The sequence below is a fragment of the Rhinopithecus roxellana genome, chromosome 6, assembly GCF_007565055.1.
Source record: "Rhinopithecus roxellana isolate Shanxi Qingling chromosome 6, ASM756505v1, whole genome shotgun sequence".
Taxonomy (NCBI): domain Eukaryota; kingdom Metazoa; phylum Chordata; class Mammalia; order Primates; family Cercopithecidae; genus Rhinopithecus; species Rhinopithecus roxellana.
Genome location: NC_044554.1, coordinates 147662744 through 147687390, shown reverse-complemented (window position 1 = coordinate 147687390; position 24647 = coordinate 147662744). Strand labels below are relative to the sequence as shown.

The 24647-nt window shown below is 35.4% G+C and overlaps 1 protein-coding gene across 7 annotated transcripts in view; it reads right to left on the bottom strand.

Annotated features, from left to right (window-relative positions):
* Positions 1-24647, bottom strand: part of TAX1BP1 (Tax1 binding protein 1) — an 86653-nt gene that overhangs the window by 32656 nt on the left and 29350 nt on the right. For 6 of the 7 annotated variants that reach the window (XM_010388316.2, XM_010388318.2, XM_010388321.2 and 3 more), the window contains exons 5-9: positions 23276-23434; positions 6968-7116; positions 6790-6880; positions 4663-4848; positions 253-477 (exon numbers count right to left, since the gene is read on the bottom strand). In XM_010388316.2, coding sequence (XP_010386618.2) covers positions 253-477; positions 4663-4848; positions 6790-6880; positions 6968-7116; positions 23276-23434 — 810 coding nt within the window. The remainder of the gene's footprint in view (positions 1-252; positions 478-4662; positions 4849-6789; positions 6881-6967; positions 7117-23275; positions 23435-24647) is intronic. The other variant, XM_010388317.2, reaches the window with a different exon arrangement.

Sequence of the window (24647 nt, the reverse complement as noted above, 5' to 3'; positions counted from 1 at the left end):
ACATATCTGACATCAACATATTTAATTAATAGGGCAGCTTTCACCAACCATTAAGAATTCGCTCACACAAGTTTTTCTTACAGCATACATTAACTGTAAGCCAAGAAGTCACAATGACTAAACAAAAGGAATGAAAATTTAACATTCTCTGATCAGAAATCTGACCTGCCTTATTTTAACACAATTTACAATTTTGTGAGATTATAGTGGTTTTTTAAATCAAAATGCAAATTCAAAATTAACTTGCTTTACCTGATCTTTTTTCATAGCATTTAGTTTAAGTTCTGCCACTGCATCAGCTAACTGCTTTTTCACTTTCTCATTTTCCAAGCGTGCAGTATGCAGGTCTGCCATTGTTCTGTCTCGTACGTTGACAGCATCACTAAGTTCTTTAGCCAGAAAGACAACTTCTTGCCGAGTTGCCTGAACCTGTTCCTCTGCTTTACGAAGTTGCTCCTTTAAAAAAAAATTATCTTCCTGAAGAAAGCAGATAAATATATTTGTAATTCAACCACTCAAGTAAAAAACAGAAGCAGAAACAATTTTCGCATATTTCAACAGGGCCAAAATTTCAGATATTGATTTTTCTACTCATGACTTACAGAGTATACGCCTACAAAAAACTTAAGAAGTAACTTTGTTTTAGGTTCCCTCTATAACAACCCTGTGTACTTCGTTTCACTGCTACTACTTCATACACAAGGAACCTAAAGTACAGCGAGTCAGGCAACATACCCAGTGCTTAAGGACCTGCCCAAACTGAGGCTCAAACAAAAGATCCCATCCCCCAGAATCTCCCCTCCTAGAAATACTGACCCTCATTTTGTATGACTACCCAAAAAAAATCATTCCAAAAGCTTCTTTGTAACACCAAAAATTTTGGTTAAAAAAGAACTAGAAGAAAATTATATGTAATATATTCAAGAAAGGTATAATAATACTTGACATAAATAACTTTTCTAGTCAATAGGAAAAGGAGAAACAAAACAAAAAAAGTCAAGTCATGAACATACAAAACTTTTTAAAGAAATAAATGCGATTATGCAGTAAAAAATTCAACTCACTAACAATCAAATAAATAAGTTAAAATAAATGCCATTCACCTCGCAAACTAACAAAGATTAAAAACCAGTAACATTCCAATATTTGCATGGGTTTTGAGAAACTGGCACATTCACAAACAGGTGGGCTTATATAAACTGTAACTGGCACCTTTTCTCATCAGATGTTTACGACATTCATCAGCAGCTTAAAAATTCTCACAGCTTTTGATCTAGCAATTTTATTTCCGTAAGTTTCCAAGAAAATTATCAAAGGGCAGACATAGGTTTAGCTTTACAAGGATTCAACAAAATACTGAAATAATGAAAAATTATTAAGAACCTAAAATGTCTACCAATATGAGAATTTATGATAAACTACGATACACTACTCCCATATTATCAAAGTCTGTGCACTCATTACAAACAATACATATCTCATATACTCTTGGTGGGAATAAAAAAAATCAACAGAACATTTTTTTGAAAGGTAATTTGAAAACAACTATCAAAATTTAAATACTCATTGACCCAGTAATTCTACTTGAAAGAATTTATTCTATGGATTATAAATGTGCCTACATATTGCTATAAGGATGTTTACTGCAGGATGCTTATAAAAGCTGAAGACTATAAACAATCAAAAAACATATACTATACAGTTGTTAAATGAAGAGAAGAAATATGAGGCAGCTGTTACGATGTATGAAAAAGATCCACATGTGTATCACAGTGCAAGATATCCATTTATAAATTTTTTAAAAAAGGAAAAAATGTACAAATTCTAATTTGTGTTAAAATATAAATATACGTATATTCATAAATTCAATATTGACTTATCTGAGAAGGGATGAGGGTTACATTTTACTCTGTACCCTCACATACTGTTTAAATTTTTTTATAACCATAACCTCAAACTACTTTTACAATCTTTTAAAAAGCTTTAGCAACTAGTACTCATTTTTCTCAGGTACTTCCATAACTATGCTTTTCCTCACAGAAGTCTTGCTTAAATAGGAAAAAGATGCTTAGAGAAATTTTTAGCATCTTATTAAATAACAAATAATCAAATACACTTCTCATGTTTGCATTGGCAATCTGTTACATTAAAAAGTAACAAGGATTGGCCGGGCGCAGTGGCTCAAGCCTGTAATCCCGGCACTTTGGGAGGCCGAGATGGGCGGATCACGAGGTCAGGAGATCGAGACCATCCTGGCGAACACGGTGAAACCTCGTCTCTACTAAAAATACAAAAACTAGCCGGGTGAGGTGGCGGGTGCCTGTAGTCCCAGCTACTTGGGAGGCTGAGGCAGGAGAATGGCGTAAACCCGGGAGGCGGAGCTTGCAGTGAGCTGAGATCCGGCCACTGCACTCCAGCCCGGGCGACAGAGCGAGACTCTGCCTCAAAAAAAAAAAAAAAAAGTAACAAGGATTAATCATTAATTCTAAATGTCATGCACTTCTGACATTTTAGGTATTACATTAACTATGTCTGAGTATTTTTAATAGCAAATTACTAAAAATAACATCATAAGAAATAATGAATCAATCAAGGCAAATCTATATAATGGAATATTATGTGGCCATTTTTTTCAAATGAGGAAGATCTCTACGAACTGATATGGAATAACTAGCAACTTATTTTGTTCAGTGAGAAAAAGATGCAAATGTATAGTAGTGCCACCTTTTTTAAGAAAGAAGAGGATAAAGAAGTATGTATGTACATGTACACATGCATATATAAGCTTATTTGTACAAAAAGAAACATAAGAAGAATAAACTAGAAACTTATGAAAATGTTTACCTATGGGTATAGGTAAGAAAAGGGTTTAAAAAAATAAGGAAAAGATTGAGACCTCAGAGTAAAATTTTTCTATCATTTTGACTTCTTAACAAAGCAACTGTTTTACATATTCAAAAAATAAAATTAAATCAAACAGAATAAAAGCAAACATTAAAGTTAAATACAAACAAATGAAATTATATTACAAATTTATAATATATGTATGCAAAAAAAAATAGTTCAAGTAACTTTTGAACATGGTGATCTATATATCCTTAGTGAAACATCTTCTAAGAAAAAAGGGCTGTAAAAATACCTTAGTTTTATTTAGTAGATTTATTATTGGAAGTGGCATTGATGTAATAATTGTGAAACCATTGGTATGTATGGCTAGATGGAAACACATGAGTAATAACAATGTTTTAGAAACAAGAGTTCTCACACTGGGAGAAGAGAGATAAAAATATGGAATGGAGCAAAGGAAAGAAGAATCCTAAGGTACTAAACCTGAACTGGAGCTATCAATATAAATTAAAGATGCAAAATACCCACTGAAAGTGCAAAGCAGCAGCCCCATAGTAGCAACAGGATCCAGTTCTTGGTTTCAAAATACCATTACCTACTAAAAAAACCAGAGTTTCTTGGAGAAATGGTAACATCAGGTCTGGGGGAACAACCTGAAGTTAGAACATACAGTTGTGCCATAAAGCAAGTAAGTATTCAAAGCATTATAGGAACATATCAGGACAAAAAAGCAGGCTTGAAAAGATTCCCCTGGTTAAATTCAGAACCATTTGGGTACGAAAAAGAATAATGATGATTATTCAAAATATGCAACAAAAAATCTGTAAGTACAAAGTTACATTAAAAAAAGAGGGAGGGGTGACAGGAACTTCCTCATTATAAAAGATTACCTACAAATAAACATAGAAGGAATAATAGAATTTTTTAAATCACCATTTTTCTATCATTAATTATTACCAAGGTAATAGCTGCTGCAGGTAAGGAGCATCAAAGGACTATAAAACCATTGGGGAAAGGCTGTTGGAGAATAGGGTGTTTATACAGATTGCTTAATAATCACAAAGAAAAAAAGAAAGGCACCTATACAGAGACAGGTAGGCATAACTTTAAACAAATTATTAAACCTAACATTATCAAGAATGGAACAAATCAACATTATATAATTTCTGATATGACTCCAACAGGATGGACAAAACATCATCTATGTCTTTTCTTGCAACAATGTCTCACCTGAATCTAGTCATGAGAACAGACAAATCCAGATTATAAACATTTTCTCAGACTAGCCTGTCTTCTCCAAAAATATCAATGTCATAAAAAGTGTAGGGACACTATTCTAGATTGAAAGAGACTCAAAATACAACAATCAAAATAATATATAGTCTTTAACTCTGAATCACAAAATTTTAAAGGTTATATAAGAATATATTTGGGGCAATTTGAATGTGAACAAACTATATACAAGAATGACTATTAATCAATGCTAAATTCTTAGGTGTAATAATGGTGTTATGACTATGGAGAAGAATGTACTTGTTCATAAAGGAGACATGCTAAAGTATTTAGAGTAAATTATCATAATACTTGCAATTCACATCACTCAGGAAAAAAGGGCATATAAATGGGGTAGATAAAACAAAGAAAAGCAAAATATTTTAGCATACATTAGTATACACTGTTCTGTTCTTCCAATTGTTTTGTAAATTTGAACTTTTTCAAAACAAAAGGTTGGGGGAATTAAAAATGAAAATCATATTGCATACATTTCATAGGTATGTTTTACAATCTTCAAATACATACAGCAAAAGTACTTACTTTACTTGAGGTTGTAAGCAGGAAAGTCCTTTGCAGATTTTCCTTTTCAGCCAAACACAACTGCAGCCTGCCAATCTCTTCTTTGAAATGAGTAATCACGCTTTCTTTATTCCCATCTAAATTTTTTAAAGTCTGGACCTCTGACATAAGCTTGGTATTTTCTATTTCTGTATTCTTCAAATGTACCTGTAATGGTGTTTGAAAATGTCAAGAATATTCTAACTCCATGACCTAAGTTAGTCAAAGTTTAAAATACCATTATATTTCTAGCCCAAAGATAATGAAAGGAAGGAAAGACATACTAGACGACTAGGATTTAGGAGACCCAGGTTCTGCCAAATGACTAGTCAAGCATGCAGGAGCAGAACGCAGCTTTTCTAAGCTTTTTTATTTTCCATAGAGATTATTCTAAGGCCTAACAACATTACCTGATCTCTAAAGTCTTTTCCTTTGATTTAATGGTTTCAGGTTCTCTTTAAAAATGCAAACAGATTTGGCTGTTGTTTTGGGGAAACAAATTATGTTACTTGGCATACTCAAATCTGGCATGACAAGACTCTGGAAAACTAGAAGGGGTACATTCAAAAACAACATCTCAAACAATTCCATTTTCTGCAGGCTAAAAGTACGATATCACTTAGTTTTAATGTGCCGAAAAATGTATTTGTTGACTAACCCAACTATGTTGATTTTCCCGTGACTTTCGCTATTGCAGATTTGCTCCTAACAGATACACAAATCAAATTCAATAACTGGAATTGTAAGTACAGACCCCTAGTGTCCACTATCAAGTATATCTTACTTTGGTTAAGAGTACTGAGGAGAAATGAATTAACTTACTTCTTGAACTTTACTCTTTAAATGTACAGAATGCTGAAGGACTAATTCTTGTTCACAAGGATAGAATATTAACTCCTGATTCTCTGAAGGCATCAGCAGCCAACACCCTTGCAGCATCACTTTAAAACACTACCTGATTTTCATAATCATCAGCTCATTAAACTGACTTAATAAGAAACGGACTTAACTCAGCATGTTCTTGAAATTCCTCATCTGGAATTGCCTTCAGGAAATGCTTATGAGCCACTTAAAAAAATAAGTCTCAATCTGCACCCACAACATTATTAGTGACAATTAAGCTAACTACCCTATATTTCAGGGTTGCTTAAAAATAAAATAAAATCAAAATTGGCTGGGTGCGGTGGCTCACACCTGTAATCCCAGCACTTTGGGAGGCTGAGGCGGGCAGATCATGAGGTCAGGAGATCGAGACCAGCCAGACTAACATGGTGAAACCCTGTCTCTACTAAAAAAAAAAAAAAAAAAATTAGCCGGAGGTGGTCACGGGCACTGGTAGTCCTAGCTACACGGGAGGCCGAGGCAGGAGTGTGGCGTGAACCCAGGAGGTGGAGCTTGCAGTGGGCTGAGATTGCGCTACTGCATTCGAGCCTGGGTGACAGAGTAAGACTCCATCTCAAATTAAAAAAAAATTAAAACTTTAAGCGGTCAAGATTTGTTAGTAGTGATGATATTTTTACAAAATGACATCTCTGAAGATATTCTAAAAGTCAAACTCTAAAACAGGATCATTACTAAATCAATGTTCTCCCCAAGGTATATATATATATGTATGTTCTTAAAAAGGAAAAATAGTTATATGAATTGTGATAAACAAGTATCTTAATGTCATTAAACCTCTTATTACACACTACCTGTTAAGTATCTAAAACAGAAGCAAATTAATTCCCTGAAAACTAACTTTTAGGGGTGATACACAACATGACTGTGACTTCCTCCTTGCTGTCTCCTGAATCACTCACTCTGAGAGAAGCTAGCTGCCATGCTGTGAGGATATCCAAGCAGCCTATGAAAAGACCACTTCAAGAGGAGCTGAAGGGCCTCCTGTCAAAAGCCACGTGAGTAAGCCATCTCGGAAGCAGATCTTCCAGTCCCAATCAAGCCTTCAGCTGACTGAAGCCCCTGCCAACATCCTGATTGCAACTACACAAGAGACTAGAGCCAGAACCACTCAGCTAAGCTGCTCCTCAATTGCTGACCTACAGCCCCTAAGCTTTGGCGTCATTTCTTTTGAAGTAACAGGCAATAAATATGGAACAAATGCATTACCTTATAAAGTTCCTTCTCATCCTTCTCTGTCTTCAACTGACATTCAAGTTGTTCTCTTTCATGTTGTGCCTTCCTGAGTTTGTCCTTTAAACTGAGATAGGTATGATAAAGTAACATTATAATGTTTTAAAGTTTTAAAATTTTTATTGAATTTATTTTTTAAAAGCATGAGAAATACCTGTCTAACTCAGTTTCTTTTTCAATTGCTTTATGTGTTACTGACACAATATCTTCCTCAAGCTGGAGGGCTTTGGATGTAGCATCACTGAACCTCTTCTTAAACTCTTCATTTTCCATTTTTAAACTTTGTGTTACTTCAGTAAGCCCCTGAGAAGTGAGAAGGTATTTTGAGAAACACAGAAACATAATCAGTAAAGCAAATTTGCATATCTTTAAGAAAATCATGTATTCTTAGAATTTTAGTCCCACATTTGTTCCCTCCAAAATTGAGAAGCTAAGACTATAAAACCTGAAATGATAACATATATTTAAATTTTCATATACTAAATTAATTGATAATTTGTTTTTTGTTTGTCTGGGATCTCACTTTGTCACTCAGGCTGCAGTAGAGTGGCGCCATCACAGCTCACTGCAGCCTCGACTTCCCAAGCTCAGGTGATCCTCCCACCTCAGTCTCCCAAGTAGTTGCGACTATAGGCACTCCCATCACATCTGGCTAATGTTTTGTTTTTTTTTTTTTAACAGAGACAGGGTTTTGCCATGTCACCCAGGCTGAAACTCCTGGGCTCAAACAATCCTCCTGCCTCGGCCTCCAAAAGTTCTGGGACTACACGCATGAGCAATGATTACTTTTTTTATATACATTTTCCCCCCACCTTCAGACTTTTCATGCACCCTGTGTGTTGATTTTACTAACTTTTCTCCACCAGGGGGCAGGCAAGAAAAATGAGGAAAAATTTTTAAAAATTAGTCACGACAAATCAAGTCTTACACGACACCATCGAGGTTAACACCCACTTTTTCTAGCACAGGTAACTAAGTCCCATCAAAGCACTAAAATATGCCTAAAGCCATGTTCCTAATGTTCTTGCCAGTGTGACTCAGACGCCTAAACAAATATTGAAAGATACTAAGACAAATACAGAAGAGGTAGTTAGTGCAACAAATTGCATGTATTTCTACTTGGAATATTCTACTTTAAATGGACAATTTATAAGACTCAAATATAACAGTGTATACAGGGAGGTGCTTTGTTATAGAAAACTATACAATAAAAGAATTGGTAAATTAAAATAAAATTATTTATATTAAAGAACAGTTTTAAAATTTCTCCCCAAAACAGTAATACTTACCTACCCGGCAACGAAAACTTAAAAAATTATCATTCTGCCAGGTTAAAAGTATGAAACATTATATAGTATTTATATTTCACTTTAATTCACATAAAATAACTCACCCAAATATTTTGATAGAATATTTTAAATATCTTGCTAGAATATGCACATTGCTACATTATTTTATAAAAGTCAGATACACCCTATTGATAGATTTTTGTTCAAAGCAAATGTTTGTCTGACTGAATTTGTAACACTAACCAAAAACTGTTGTACAAAATGCTTTTTTTGTTCCAATGCCATAATACCAGAGAAAAAACAAGTAATATTTATTTTCTCTGCAATCATAATGATTGCTGTGAAATTGGGCACATTTTCAGGATTTGTTGTGTTGATTTATAAAGACAGCCAGAGAGGTTTCTAAATAAAGTTTACATTTTTTTTCATTTTTAGTTTTACCAATGCTCTCTTGGCACTGCAAGTACACTACAGATTTAACCCAAGTATTTCTCCCTAGGACAAAATTAGCTTCCAATCCTGAAAGTAATGAAGCCCTATAATGGGTATACAGCATTCTACAAAACGCATAGGAAAAGAGAAAAAAATCACTAGCAACTGAATGTAAATCATGAACTAATTGCTTTGAGTCAGTTAACTTCACAGTGAATCATATATTAACTCTGACTACAAGCGTTTAGACTCTTTCTCTGGTGCCCATAAAGGCACCTGATAGCTTCTCAGCATCCAAGCCTCCTTTCAAAAGACATGAAAAAGATAAAGTAAGGATTAGTCTTCAGGCCTCTAGTTTTCACATCTGAGTTAAGCATAAGCATCTTCAATGTGGCTCAGTCCTCCTTAGCATGAAAAAGTTAAGAGCTTTGCCATTTCAGACAACTAGGAATCATGCTTTCAAAAATTAACTTTAAAAGAGTAAAATCTAAAACACAATTTTTCTAAAACACTTTTGGTCACCATTTGTAAATGATGCCAAAAGCACGTCATAATTCTAATACTAAAACAAAGAAAACCTCCATCAGATAATTAAGCCTGCTAAATTGTATACCAATAAGAAAACAATCATAAAAATTGGGGCAAATGGCCGGGCGCGGTGGCTCAAGCCTGTAATCCCAGCACTTTGGGAGGCCGAGACGGGCGGATCACAAGGTCAGGAGATCGAGACCATCCTGGCTAACACAGTGAAACCCCGTCTCTACTAAAAATACAAAAACTAGCCGGGCGAGGTGGCGGGCTCCTGTAGTCCCAGCTACTCGGGAGGCTGAGGCAGGAGAATGGCGTAAACCCGAGAGGCGGAGCTTGCAGTGAGCTGAGATCCGGCCACTGCACTCCAGTCCGGGCGACAGAGCGAGACTCCGCCTCAAAAAAAAAAAAAAAAAAAAAAAAAAAAAAAAAAAAAAAAAAAAAATTGGGGCAAAGGGAGATAAAGAGATGTGAGTACTTCAGATTCATGCAGGGACTTTCCTCTCACTCCTAAACTGAAAAATCATTGTTTCCAAGAGCCACTACTACCAATTCCCATAAGTCATAACTCTCACATATGAATAACCAGATAAAAAGATTATGAATCATTCATCTAGGTGGCTAAACACATTTTAAAAGTATTTAAAATAACAGAGCACATTTATTCTCATGTTAAAAAATAAAATTCTGATTATAAACAAAAGCATATGAAGAAACCAGATATATTATCACTAACAATTATCTAGAAAAAAGGAATGGTATTCTAGATTCACACACATACAGAGTAAAATTTAGTAAACTAGCAACTGAACACTTTAAATAGCAAATTATTGACAAAACAACTGTTTATGAAAATTGCTAGTCACATTATAAATCAAATCTCACTCATTTTACTTAATCTGGCTTTTCTCAAACACCCTACTTTTGAAATCAACTAAAATACCAAGTTATGATGACAGCTACACAGACTATAAATGCATCTTCTCTGGTTTCTGGAAATCCACCAGACAAAAATAACAATATTTGGCCAGGTGTGGCAGCTCACATCTGTAATCCCAGAACTTTGGGGGGCCTAGGTGGGTGGATCACCTGAGGTCAGTAGTTCAAGACCTGCCTGGCCAACATGGTGAAACCCCATTTCTACTCAAAATACAAAACAAAAACAAAAACAAGAAAAGTAGCTAGTCGTGGTGGTGTGTGCCTGTAGTTCCAGCTACTCAAGAGGCTGAGGCAGGAGAATTGCTTGAACACAGGAGGCAGAAGTTGCAATGAGCCTAGATCACGCACTCCAGCCTGGGCGACAGAGCAAGACCCCATCTCAAAACAAAATAAAATTAAAAAAGAAAAGAAAACAAAAACTTTTTAAAATCGAAAAAAGCTGATGGAATTGGGATACAAAGAAAGAGTATTTTTGCACAGCTGTACATGTTTGCGTTTTGAGCTAAGAGTTATTTCAAAAGAATCAAAAAGTTTTTAAAAATAAAGTTAGAGAGTGAAAAAGTTACAGTAAGCTAAGGTTAATTTATTTTTGGAGAAAAAATTTTTTTATAAACTTAGTGTAGTCTGGCCAGGTGCAGTGGCTCATGTCTGTAATCCCAGCTTTGGGAGGCCGAGGCGGGCAGATCACCTGAGGTCAGGAGTACGAGACCAGCCTAACCAACATGGTAAAACCCTGTCTCTACTAAAAACATAAAAATCAGCCAGGTGTGGTGGCGTGCACCTGTAATCCCAGTTACTCGGGAGGCTGAGGCATGAGAATCACCTGAACCCTGAAGCCAGAGGTTGCAGTGAGCCGAGATTACACCACTGCACTCACTGTACTCCAGCCTGGGCAACAGAGCAAGACTCCATCTCAAAAATAATAATAATAATTAATTAATTTAGTGTAGTCTAAGTATACAATGTTTATAAAATCTACAGTAGTGTACAGCAATGCCCTGGGCCTTCACGTTCACTCACTACTCACTCGGTGAATAACCTAGAGCACTGCCAGTCCTGCAAGTTCCATTTGTGGTAAATGCCCTAAACAGGTATAACAAATTTTACATTTTATACAATATTTTACTGTACCTTTCCTTTTCTAAGATGTCTAGATATGTTTAGATGCACAAATATTTACCATGTGTTACAACTGCCTACAGTATTCAGTACACTAACATGCCCTACAGGTTTGTACCCTAGGAGCAATAGGTTATACCATATAGCCTAGGTGTGTAGTAGGCTATACTATCTAGGTTTGTGTAAGTACACTCTATAATGTTTGCACAAAGAGGAAATCACCTAACGACCCATTTCTCAGAACATATCCCCATTGTTAAGTGATGCATTACTATAGTAAAAAATGTAATGAGGGCTACCTTCAATTCACTGAAAAATCTGCTATGAACAAATGCACTTAAATTCAACTTTTATAGAAAATAACAGATCCAAGCATTATTTTTGTGGTTGGAATGGAGAGGAGGGGGAAGAGAGACAGGCTACAAATATACTAGTGTCTAAATAATTTCCTGAATATGAATTTATTCCACAGACTACTGATTTTTTTTTTTGAACATTAGATTTCATATACATTTTTAAAGAGTTAGGGAATAAGTACAAAAATTTAAGGTAGTATAACTTAAATTACCTTTTAATTAGATTGAATGGGAACTACTCAATGATGTAGTCTTATGAAATAAACTATAAAAATGCTTCATTTTATAGTTATGTACTTATCAATACAAAAATTATGGATTTAAAAGTATATAAATATATTGTGGAAATAATACATTATGAATTTCTTAAAACTTACTTTGTAGAGCAGGTACAATATTAAAGTAACTGGCTTGAAAGAAATATATTGCTATGTATACATAAGTCATAATCATCACCCCACGTATTAAAATTAAGACTTTTGTATCTTTTCTTGATGACAATCGGCAAAAACAAACAAAAACAAATTCAATTAGATCATAAATTCAAAATTGGTTTTTGGCAATTCCATGTATTAGATAGTAAACGCCTTAAACTGCTTCTGTCCAAAACCAGGTACCTAATGCTATGGTAACAATAACAGCTATCTTGAGAGCTACTGTGTAGGAAATTCTATGTGCTTTATGCATAATACATTCTCATTTGATGAGCACATGGCCTAAGAATTAGGAACAACTATGATGCTTGTTCACATGAGAGGAGTGAGCCACAGAGAAGTTAGGTAGTTTATCAAAGGTTACACAGCTAGTAAATGGAAGAACTGAGAATGATTTCAACTTTCCAATATTCTTAAAAAGTTTTCTAAAATAATAACTGAAAATTTTAATAAATGAGGTATTGAAATTTTGGTAATTTGATTTTTATCTACTCTTGATATGACCTTTCTTAACAGTGGTACTAATAAACAGATTAAGCTATAAGATACTCTTCAAAGATAATTTCCAGATCTCATTCATAAACTGCTAAATTCAAAGACTACTACATTGGTGTTGTGTTGTGGCAGAGACTGCTGGTACTACATTGGTGTTGTGTGTTGTGGCAGGGACTGCTGGTTGTCTGCCAAAGCATGATCTCCTTTCAACCACAGTAATTACATATCACTGCCCAACTACACTTTATTCCCAGCTTCTCTTGTAATGCATTATAGTTATCTAAATTGTCATCAGTTAAATATCAATGAAATTATATATATTACTTCCACCTCTAGAACTTACATTATTGATCATGCCTTGTCTAAGATCTCTTTCCCCTTTTCAGCCAGCTGAAACCAGGATATGCCAGTGACTAAGTTTCTATCATGAAGACATAAATTCTCTAGAAATCTAAGGGTGGGCAGTGGAATGATATAAAAGGTAACAAGGCCCCTGAATAATCATGTAAAGCCAATCCACGCTCCCTTCCCCAGACTTCAATGACTTATGACATAGACTGTTACATTAACAACAACAACAAACACTTTACACTGTTGGATTTCTTTGTCTTCACTCTAATTCATTATTTATCCCTGACTAGTATTCAAATCAAGTAACCCATCTGATACACTGCCATTAAGACAAAAAATTAAATTGGCTATGTAATAAAGTATAAGATATGCACCACTGATCATACCCAAATTCAACTACTATTGCAAATTACTTTAAATATCTGATTCTTGAAGAGAAAATGTAGCAACTAAAAGCCAAAAATAAGGAAATTACAAAGATAGTTCAAACATTGCTATGATACTGAGTATACTTAATCTAAAAACAGCCAATTTGAAGGGCAACAAATACATATGATAGAGGATCTCAAAACAGTAAAGCACTTGTCAGAAAAATATTTGCCTCAAAAATCAAAAATGTAGATATGAGCCAAGCACACTGGTGCACACCTGTAGTCCCAGCTACTTGAGAGGCTGGGGTGAGAGGATGGCTGGAGTCCAGGAGTTTGAGGCCAGCTGGGAAACATAGTGAGGCCTTGTCTCTATATTTTAAAAAAATTTTTTGGCCGGGCGCGGTGGCTCAAGCCAGCACTTTGGGAGGCCGAGACGGGTGGATCACGAGGTCAGGAGTTCGAGACCATCCTGGCTAACACGGTGAAACCCTGTCTCTACTAAAAAATACAAAAAGCTAGCCGGGCGAGGTGGCTGGTGCCTGTAGTCCCAGCTACTCGGGAGGCTGAGGCAGGAGAATGGCGTAAACCTGGGAGGCGGAGCTTGCAGTGAGCTGAGATCCGGCCACTGCACTCCAGCCTGGGCAACAGAGCGAGACTCCGTCTCCAAAAAAAAGAAATTTTTTTACATCAAGATACAGAATATTATTAAGCAATAAAAAGAAACAAAGTACTGATCTATGGATGAACCTCAAAATCATTATGCAAATGCAAAAAAAAAAAAGGCAAATATAGAGACACAGAAAGTAGACTCATGGTTACCTAGGGATGGAGACAGAGGTATGTAAGGAGTGACTGTTAACGGACTCAAGGTTTCTTTGGGGGATGATAAAAACCATCCTAAAATTAAATTGTGGTGATGGTGGCACGATTCTGTAAATATACAAAAAAACATCCAATTGTATGCTTTTTTTTTGAGACGAAGTCTTCTGTCACCAGGCTAGAGTGCAGTGGCACGATCTCAGCTTACTGCAACCTCCACTTCCCAGGTTCAAGCAATTCTCCTGCCTCAGCCTCTCGAGTAGCTGGGACTACTGTGCCACCACACCCACCTAATTTTTGTATTTTTAGTAGAGACAGGTTTCACCATGTTGGCCAGGATGCTCTCGATCTCTTGACCTCGTGATCCGCCCACCTCAGCCTCCCAAAGTGCTGGGATTACAGGCGTGAGCCACCGCACCTGGCAAACTGTACATATTTTTAAAAAATCAAGATAATTGACGTTAATATAGGTTGGCTTTTGGATGCTTGCTTTCTTTTATATCTGCAACTGAGTAATCCTGGGTACAATCTTACAGAACCTATCTATATTCTTGAGTCCAATAAAAAGCATATTAAATAAAAGTCCATGTTTGTTTAAGTAATATAAAGTACAAGCAGCTACTCAAGAGTGTGACTAGGGGAACAGTACTAGACCACCGACAGTTACCAGGCTATATCAAGACAAGACACTTATAAAAAATATAAATCAACTATATCACTAACCACACTGTTGGGTTCACCTAATAGCTTTCCACAGCAATACTTTCTCAATGAAGGAAGTAATGCATTTACATACATTGCAGTGTACATTTTTCATTCCAACACAGACCAGTAGCAAAGTTTCTGAACCAGCTACTTTGAGTACCATGGAAAAGAAAACTAAGAACAGAAGGCCAAATACGTGTAGAAAAACCATACAGGCTTTTAAACCTGGGTACCTAGAATACCAGATAATTCAAATCATTTGAGAAAGAACATCTTGGTTCCTCTAAATAAACATTTCTCCTGACAGCAACTCTAAAACACACAAATAGACGCAACTAAAATAGTGCCAAGATAGAGTAACAAGAACTGAATGAACTCTACCACCTGGAAACTAAAAAAACTGAATGAAGAACAGCTCTCAAGCCACTGGACGACAGGATAAAAGGTTAGTGATCCCCAAAAGAAAAGAAACAACACAGGTCACCTCTATAACTGCTCTAACTTATTACTGTCTAGAGTGACTTTCAAGGCCACAGGGCAAAGAGGGCAAACTCAGGCAGAATCCAGTGGTCTCCCTGAGTTACGGGGAGAAACTGAGAGTCTAGGAAAGCTAAGGAGAATAGAGTTTTCAGGACAGAGTACCAGAGAAGGATCATGTAGAAAAAGAACTCAAGAGATCTGCAAGGAGTCCCCCTCAAGTCTTGAGCTGATTACTGAACAGCATATGCATGTGAGGAAATTAACCCAGGCTGGAGAAAAAAATTACCTAAAAAGGACTACAGGGAACAGTGCCTGGAACTCAAAAAGGGCCAGGAATAGTGGTTATTCCTACCAGCTAGAATGGAAAAACTCATAATTCATGGGAGAGCTATTACAGTATAGTCTTTTCTCAGTAGTGGGGAGAGAGTCACCCCAGTCTAAAATGCTGCTCTGGTACCACCAAGCAAAGCGTGAAAACAAGGCTCAAAAGGATCAAACTGTTGACAAGTAATTAAACCACATCTCAGAACAAACCTCAAGAATATTTTTAGGAATATAAAAAATATCCCAACACCCGGCAAGGTATAATTCACAATATATGACATCCAATCAAAAATTACTAGGCACGCAGAGAGGCAGAAAAATATAACCCATAATGAGTAGAAAAGCCAATCAATCAAGACTGATACAGAAATGAGCCAGATCAAGTTAATGAATAGACATTTAAACATGTGTATTCCATATGTTCAAGAAGCTAGAAGAAAATTGAACACAGTATACACAGAAACATGAAAGACATGGAAAAGACTCAAATCAAACTTCCAGGAATGAAAATGACAATGTCTGAAATAAAAAATATATATACACTGGATAGGACTAATGGCAGATTAAATATTGCAAAGAAAAGATTAGTGAACTTGGAGACATACAAAATTTAACTATTTAAAGTGAAACAGAGAGAAAAGAGACCAAAAAAAAAAGGCACGAGTGGAAAAAAAAAAAGCACGAGTGAGCTCTGAAACAACTTTAAGCAACAAAACATATGTGTACTCAAGTCCCTGAAGAACAGGAAAGACAGAAAAAACAGCTGAAGAAATAATGGCGTAAAATTTTCAAAATTTAATGAAAACCCTAAGTATACAGATACAAAAAGGTCACTGAACCCCAAGCATGAAAAATAAAGAAAATAAAGAGGACACAACATAATCAACTGCTTAAATTCAATGATAAAGAGTAAATCCTAAAAATAGTGAGGGAAAAAACACATTAAATACAGAGGAAGAAAAATACCAACGACATTGAATTTCTCATCAAAAACAATGTGAGAAGAACCACATTTTTAAAAGACTCAAATACAAAAACTATCTATCTAGAATTCTATACACAACAAAAATCTCTTTTAAAACTAAAGGTAAAAATAAGACTTTTCTTAACATAACATGCAAAAGTTGAACAAATTCATCAACAGAAGACCTGCACTACAAAAGTGTTAAAGAAAGTCCTTTCAGGCAGAAGGAAAATTATACCAGACAGAAACCTTTATCTAGGCATTTTACCAGGTTGGTTCTTTATAAGAATCCTCAAAATGGCCGGGCGCGGTGGCTCAAGCCTGTAATCCCAGCACTTTGGGAGGCCGAGGCGGGCGGATCACGAGGTCAGGAGATCGAGACCATCCTGGCTAACACGGTGAAACCCCGTCTCTACTAAAAAAATACAAAAAACTAGCCGGGCGAGGTGGCGGGCGCCTGTAGTCCCAGCTACTCGGGAGGCTGAGGCAGGAGAATGGCGTAAACCCGGGAGGCGGAGTTTGCAGTGAGCTGAGATCTGGCCACTGCACTCCAGCCTGGGTGACAGAGCGAGACTCCTTCTCAAAAAAAAAAAAAAAAAAAAAAAAAAAAAAAAAAAAAAAAAAAAGAATCCTCAAAATTACTTACAATACACTGAAGAATACTTTAGTACTCCAAAAGATGCCACTACCATTTTGAAGGGAAAATGGTTAATTCAATTTCCTAAATGTTAATGTACATTATTAGAATTTCAAATTCGAAATTTTATTAAAAACTCCTTAAGAATTATGTACCATGGTAATTATTATTTTTTTTTTTTTTTTTTTTGAGACGGAGTCTCGCTCTGTCGCCCAGGCTGGAGTGCAGTGGCCGGATCTCAGCTCACTGCAAGCTCCGCCTCCCGGGTTCACGCCATTCTCCTGCCTCAGCCTCCGGAGTAGCTGGGACTACAGGCGTCCGCCACCGCGCCCGGCTAGTTTTTTGTATTTTTTAGTAGAGACGGGGTTTCACCGTGTTAGCCAGGATGGTCTCGATCTCCTGACCTCGTGATCCGCCCGTCTCGGCCTCCCAAAGTGCTGGGATTACAGGCTTGAGCCACCGCGCCCGGCTACCATGGTAAATTTATCAGTAAGCTCTTAACCAGATAAGCAAACAGCTGGGAGAGAGAGAAAGACAGACAGACGAACAGACAGACTGAGAGAGACACTAAGAGATTTGATCTTGTGTAATGGTAGAAACTGGAACTAGTTTGTGTAAGGCAGGCAATCAAGAAAGACATTTATAAAGTGGGAAAAGCAAGAACAAAATAGGATCCACAATCACCAGCCGAAGCCCACCAGAATGGACTGAAAACTGAAGTCCATGTTGGTTTTTATTCTGACCCTGATAGTCTCAAGGTGTCTTGAGCATGCTGGGGTCCTTCCTGACAGACCTAACCCAGGAGATGGAGAAACTGAAAGAGGATTCCACAGAAGGTAGGGCAATTGCAGCCTGGCTACTATTACCTCATACCAACAAGGTGAGCCAGGAGAGAAGCCACAACTTGTATAAGCTACAAAAATGGCTGCTGCTTCACTTCTGCCTCATCTCATGCAAGAATCTCTCCTGTGGCTCATTCTAAACAAATTACAGAGAAGGCAACTCTGGAAAATAAGTTCAGCCTAGCAAAGCTGACATATTACAAAGCTCCCACCATAAAATTCCATTTATCAAAAAGAACTCCATTTGACTTAAGTTCTCGCAACTCAAAATTCTAAACTTTAAACTTTTAATGCATATGATCCTTCAATTGTATTATCAATGAGTTTCATCTAACCATACCATTATGTGTCCTAGAATATTCTGATAAGAAAAATTTCTTCTATAAATGAGAAAACCATTTCAATGACTAACATCCACAAAGACATTACATTACTGTACTAAAACTATATGCTAATTTTTTCCCACAATTTATCCTTTCTGAAACGGTGATGTATCTTACAATCAATGGCACGTCTTAGTTTACTTGGATTATTTCTTCCTGGAAGTAATAACGTATTACCATGGCTTCTCAGGCTCAATGAAGCAAGATAATAAAGGCTTCCCAAAATCTTTACAGGAACTATTGATTTTCTATTAAAATTATAATCAGGACAATCTTAGATAAATGTAAATCAAATTCCATAAAATGTGAAACATAATTTAAAACGTATGAAACTATTTTTTTCAGGTTTTCAATCAAAACATGGTAAGTAAATGGGCAATGTGGCACAGTTATGTGATCGCTAGAGGGAGACAAATGACTGCTGAGTTTTAGTAATACAAAATCTTTCATTTGTTAGCTGTTACAAACTGGTATTTTCGTCCCTTTAAATGCCAGAATACCCACAATATTTGTAAAATGATAAAGTGCAAAATAGTGCTCTTTTTAAAACTTCTTAAAAGAACTGGAAGGCCACAGAAAAACACTAAAGATGCATAAAAAGAAAACACTGTAAATAGCTTACATATAGTAAACCAGGACTGTCCAAGAATGATAGTTTTTATGTTTTTTTAATCCTTTTCAAGACCATAAAATCCCATATCTAAAGTAAAATGTCACCTTCAGATCCTTCTTTTGACTACAATAAAAACTGGTCAGAATGCCACAAGCCCCAAAACTCATTGTTACCTATTTATTCCACAAACACTTGATGAATAAAGACACATACCACACTTGCGTCTGTTAATATAAGCCATTGTAATATAGCAACAAAAACATCTATCTTGGTTTTTAAGGTTCTCAACTCTGCCACTTGTTAACTAGATGAGTTATCCATGAGGAAGCCTGAACTCAGAAAAACTAAGTGACCACCTTTTGAAAGCAATTTCAATGAGAATAAAAAGGAAAACTCCATGTGATGACAAGTTATTCTTTGGAGTATATGCTGTCACTCTACAACAATGCGAAATATGTTTACATTTTAGAGAAGAAAAAGCCAAAAAGATAAAGATAGCTGAAGAGGTCCACACTAGCCAGAGAAGAGATCTTGCACATTGTCTCACTCCTATACCTATGATACTTCCCAAATACCTGGTGATGTCTCCTACCCAGCTTGTGAAACTTAAGAATCAAAACAGTATGAGTACATTTAACAGTTTGTAACAGCCTCCATTACATCGTTTTGGCAATATTACTTTAATATTCTCAAATATAATATAGTTCCAAAATGTCTTGAAGTACATTATATCCATTTTGTTATTCAAGTTGAAAATACAATTATATGAAAAAATTCATACTTTAGGCTCCAAAAAATTATAAACTAAACTAACTGAAAAACTTAATAGGGGCACAGCTCTTTTTAGTCCTGTCTGAAAAACAAGATTCAAAATCATTGGTTCTCTGAGCCTCAATTTTAAATCTTTCAATTTCCAATATGTATCTAGCACTCCAAAATACAAACGAGAACACAATGAAACATACAAACTGCTAATTTTCACAGAAGTCTTTGATAAATGTAAAGATGGGGTTTTTAAAAAATACTCATCAGTACAACAGATTATTCGGCAATAAAAGGAATGAATTAATAATATATATTACAACATGGATGAACCTTGAAAACATTACGCTAAGTGAAATAAGCCAGTCACAAAGGCCACATATTACATAATTCCATTCATGTTAAATGTCCAAAATACACAAATCCATAGATACAGAAATTTCAATTAGTGGGTGTCAATTAATTCACTGAGTTAAAGAACTGTAATTATCAGAATTTCATTTAGTTTTAATTATTAGAGCACTTTAGAGTGATAAAAGTCAATGTGATAAAAGATGAAAAATTTTATTAATAAACAATTACAGACATTTAATTCACTTTTATTTTTTGTCAAGTATGGAATGGGTAATAAGCTAGTCATATTATTTTATAAAAGAATCGAAATGCAATAAATTTCTATTATGAAGAAAATGAAGGTCTCTGCTTATTACATGGAGTATCCATTATAAAACTTTAAATAAAATTATAGATGATACATCAGAACAATCTTTCAGATATTCAACAGTTTATATACTCAGTACCTCAAACAGAAGACCTCTAGAACTACTATAGGATTCACACCATGGAACAGATTTAAAACAAATGCCAAGAAATGTCACAGATTTTATAAGCCATCCAACCAAACCAGTTTGAAAGTCTGGAGCTGTAGCAGCCCAGCAGGAGACTAATTTTGGAATATGAAGCAAATTCATAAAAAAATAAAAAATAAAAAATAAATTAAACTAAAAGTCCGTTGATAGTAACAAAGAGGAACAAAGAGGAACTTTGGGCAAACACGTTTTATCCCCAGAAAATAAACAATTGTCACCACATACGTTTTATAACTTAGAGTGTTTTTTTGGTTACAGTACATATGCATCATACTTTTAGAATCTGAGGGAAATGCTATGAATTTCCACTCCTGTCGGATGACACTTTATATTTTAGTCCTTCCTTGATGATTCTCTGGTTCATATTATGAAAAATAGTAAAATAATAACAGCTACTTACATTTAGAGAGAACCTCCCATGCATCAAGTACCATTCCAGGTACTTTTATCAACCTTTTCTATAATATGGAGCATCATTTAAAAAAATCACTTTCACGCGGGGCGCGGTGGCTCAAGCCTGTAATCCCAGCACTTTGGGAGGCCGAGATGGGCGGATCACGAGGTCAGGAGATTGAGACCATCCTGGCTAACATGGTGAAACCCCATCTCTACTAAAAAATACAAAAAACTAGCCGGGCGAGGTGGCGGGCGCCTGTAGTCCCAGCTACCTGGAAGGCTGAGGCAGGAGAATGGCGTAAACCCGGGAGGTGGAGCTTGCAGTGAGCTGAGATCCGGCCACTGCACTCCAGCCTGGGCGACAGAGCCAGACTCCGTCTCAAAAAAAAAAAAATCACTTTCAAGTGCCTCCCAGAGAATATGCTCCAATGCAAGAATGGCAGCAGAGAAGTAGTCTCCTCCAAGATTAGTGAGTGTCATCAAGATTTAAGAGTTGCCATAAAAACTTCTGCTGAAGACCTCTTCTGAGCACCAAGGCCACAATCTCCTACAAGTTTTGCTTCATTAATCCCCTGACCTCAGTCTACCACTTTAGTCTTGTCTGTAGTCCTTAACCCCTTTATCACCTGGAAAGGACAGAGAATGTGAGACTGTTTAAATCTCAGCTAATACTCAAATGAACCACAGAAATGGCCTGATGTGTGTATATATATGTAATTTCACATAAATGAAGGTCTATCATTCTGCCATTCCTATTCGCACAATCATCCATTCTTTTCTTGGATTTCAAAGTAATCAGAGTGAAAACCCCAAAGGCCACATTTCAGGATATTCTTGATCTCATGGGCTTAGGACATGGTGAAATGGGCCTTTTTCATGAGTTATCTATCTCACCTTGATCCCTCTGGCTTGTAATACAGTGGAAAAAAAAAAAAAGATTGACATTACACTTTGGAAAACTGCCAAATCCAGGTATAAATCATGAGAAAAATATGTAAAGAATGGAGAAAAAGAGAGTAATAACTACACAAAGCAGCAAGAGAATTACAACAAATGAGTAAAAAAAAAAAAAAAAAAAAAATTAGCTGAATGTCCTAATAGTCATGGAGGGCACATATTATGAGATTTCACTAGATTTGAATATTTGGTATACCTGCTTGAAAGGTTCAAATGAAAAAAGTAGTTCCTTAACCAAATGGAAAATCCTACTCCTTTAGTCCTACAGTCTGCTGCAGGACACTAAAAGTAAAACTGGGAAATACTTGCATATTTTTAACTAAAAAGACTAACGACAGAAAAGACAGAAGTGAAGACTTCATAGACATTTATAAGGAGATTTGTAAATGTACATAGTACTTGACATTATGTTTACCCTCTAACTGAAAAGAGCAATCCTCAAACAAATAGAACAAAGCAAGGAAAATCTTTTCAGAATTTAAGACTTACTTGTATAATATCTCTGCTCAGGTATGCAATATATAACCACTCCACTGGAGTATAAAAATGTTTGAGCATCACAGGACTAATAGTTCATTTAGCAATTATTAAGCAATTGCTGGAGGCCTTGTTGAACAGAAGGATAACAGAACAGACCCCATCCTCAGGAAACAACAGCTCAATATCGTCAATGGGCATAAGTATATCCCACCAGCTCTACTATAAGTGAGACTGTAATATATATGATCACAGTCTGTATAAGTTTCATCAGAACAAATTGCTTTTCTTGTGAAAATATTAAATAATTCAATGACTAGATAACTGTTTTTTCACTGTTTTTGGCTTCTTACAAGTCTATTTCTATTACTAATGAAGCCACAATGTTTTCTGCTTGCATTGTACCTGTCTCTCTTTTTCTTAGCTCAAGAAATTCTGCCAATTTTAACTAGTTTGTTTCTTAGGATAATATAACATTTCTCCCATTAAAAATTTCAAAATTTTGTCTAATACTACATCTTATTTCACCAAATTACACTTTTTTGAAAAGTAATTTTAATTTATGTATTCTATTTTTCCTTTATTCAGTGCTTATCATTTCTAATTGTATTTCTAAACAAGAACAAAAAATTTATCAAGTATTCTACAATTAGATGTAAAACATCTGGAAATAGTTGTCAGGGACTACCTCTACAAGCCTGGTACCAAAAGTCTAAAAGTATTTTAACCATCTTACAAACATAAAAGCAGCTGTGGCAGAAGGTTAATAGGAACTGACCTGTTCTTATATAAATGTCTATCTAAAAGGCTACTTTTCTCAATACCTGGTTTTTGCTTACTTAATTGGTTCAGCTCTTTAAAAAGGTGGGTTTCAGGCAATATGCTATCAACTTCAGTCAGTTACACAAGACACAACTAACCTTTTGTTCCGCTTGCAGTTGGTCACATCTTTCCTTCTCATGGTTAAGTTCTCTTTCCATTCTCCCAACTTGTTCTCGAAGTTGTGCTGTTTCTTTTTCCAGAACGGCAATTAACTTTAACAGTTCTTCTTTTTCTTTCATGGTTTTCTCAATTTTCAACTATAAAGCAAAAAACTCAAATTAAATAGTTTTTTGCTTAATCCTAAAATATGTTATTACAAATTTAGGTTTCCATTTCCAAAAAAAATAGTGAAGACATTCACAGAAAGAACTTTTACATTCTACCTACTTTATATCAATCAGCATTTTTTAGCCTTCAGTTAGAAAAATTCATCAATCATAAAATTAAACCTTCTTTTGGTTGAGCAAAGAAGAAAATATTAAAATAAGATATAAAATGAGAGAACTGTATTATGAAGTTGGCTGCTAATCATTTTTGAGATCAAAACTAAAAAAAAAGGCATATTAATTTTTCCGTTAATTACAGGGCTTTCTGATCCACAGTAATAATCAGATACTCCAAGAGGAAAAGTTGTACCTCTTCTGGAATGCAAACCTATAAGAAATCTTTGAATCTATCACAAATTAAATGGTATATAAGGCCTTCATCTATGGAATTACTATTGAAAGTGCTGATTCTTTAAGACATCAAGAAATTTATAGTTTCTATATATAAAATGGCCTCTACTTGGCTAAATTAAAACACTCTTCATGAGTAAAAATACAAATTTTAGGACAAACATGCAGACTGTAACAATATATTAACAATATACCTGATTCTTACAGGAACAGCCAATAGTTCAGGAAAATATGAACTTCGATATTCTAAAATATTACTAAATTAATGGTCATAAGATAGTAAAACAAAGTTAATATTTCTCTTACAGGAAGAATGAAGACTCAGAGGGAAGACTTAACAAAGGTGGTATTATACATTTAACTGGTAAAATGTTTTTCCTCCATACACCCTAAATTGGTTTTCCAGGGTCATGGAATTATGAAATCAAACTGATTAAATTCTAAAATGGCTCTTATCAAAGTTGAATAGCTGCAAACTTTCTGAATGACTCTTCTATCTGTTTCAACAAATCAAACCAAAAAGCCAGGAAAAGTTTATTTATTCAATCATTGAATTTCTTTTATATCTTATCTATTTTTTAAAAATGATTTGAAGTGGATTGCAATAAATGGCATTCAATAAAGACAACAGAAAATTAGAACCAGGCAAGTATATTACCCACAAAGGTTAATATCATTATTAATTTGGCATTAAATCTGGCTCAAAACTATCTGGCAGCTTAAAAATAAAGATATATCTTGACAAAGCACAACACAGACTTTATAAAAGAATCACCTTTTCCAGTGATTTATT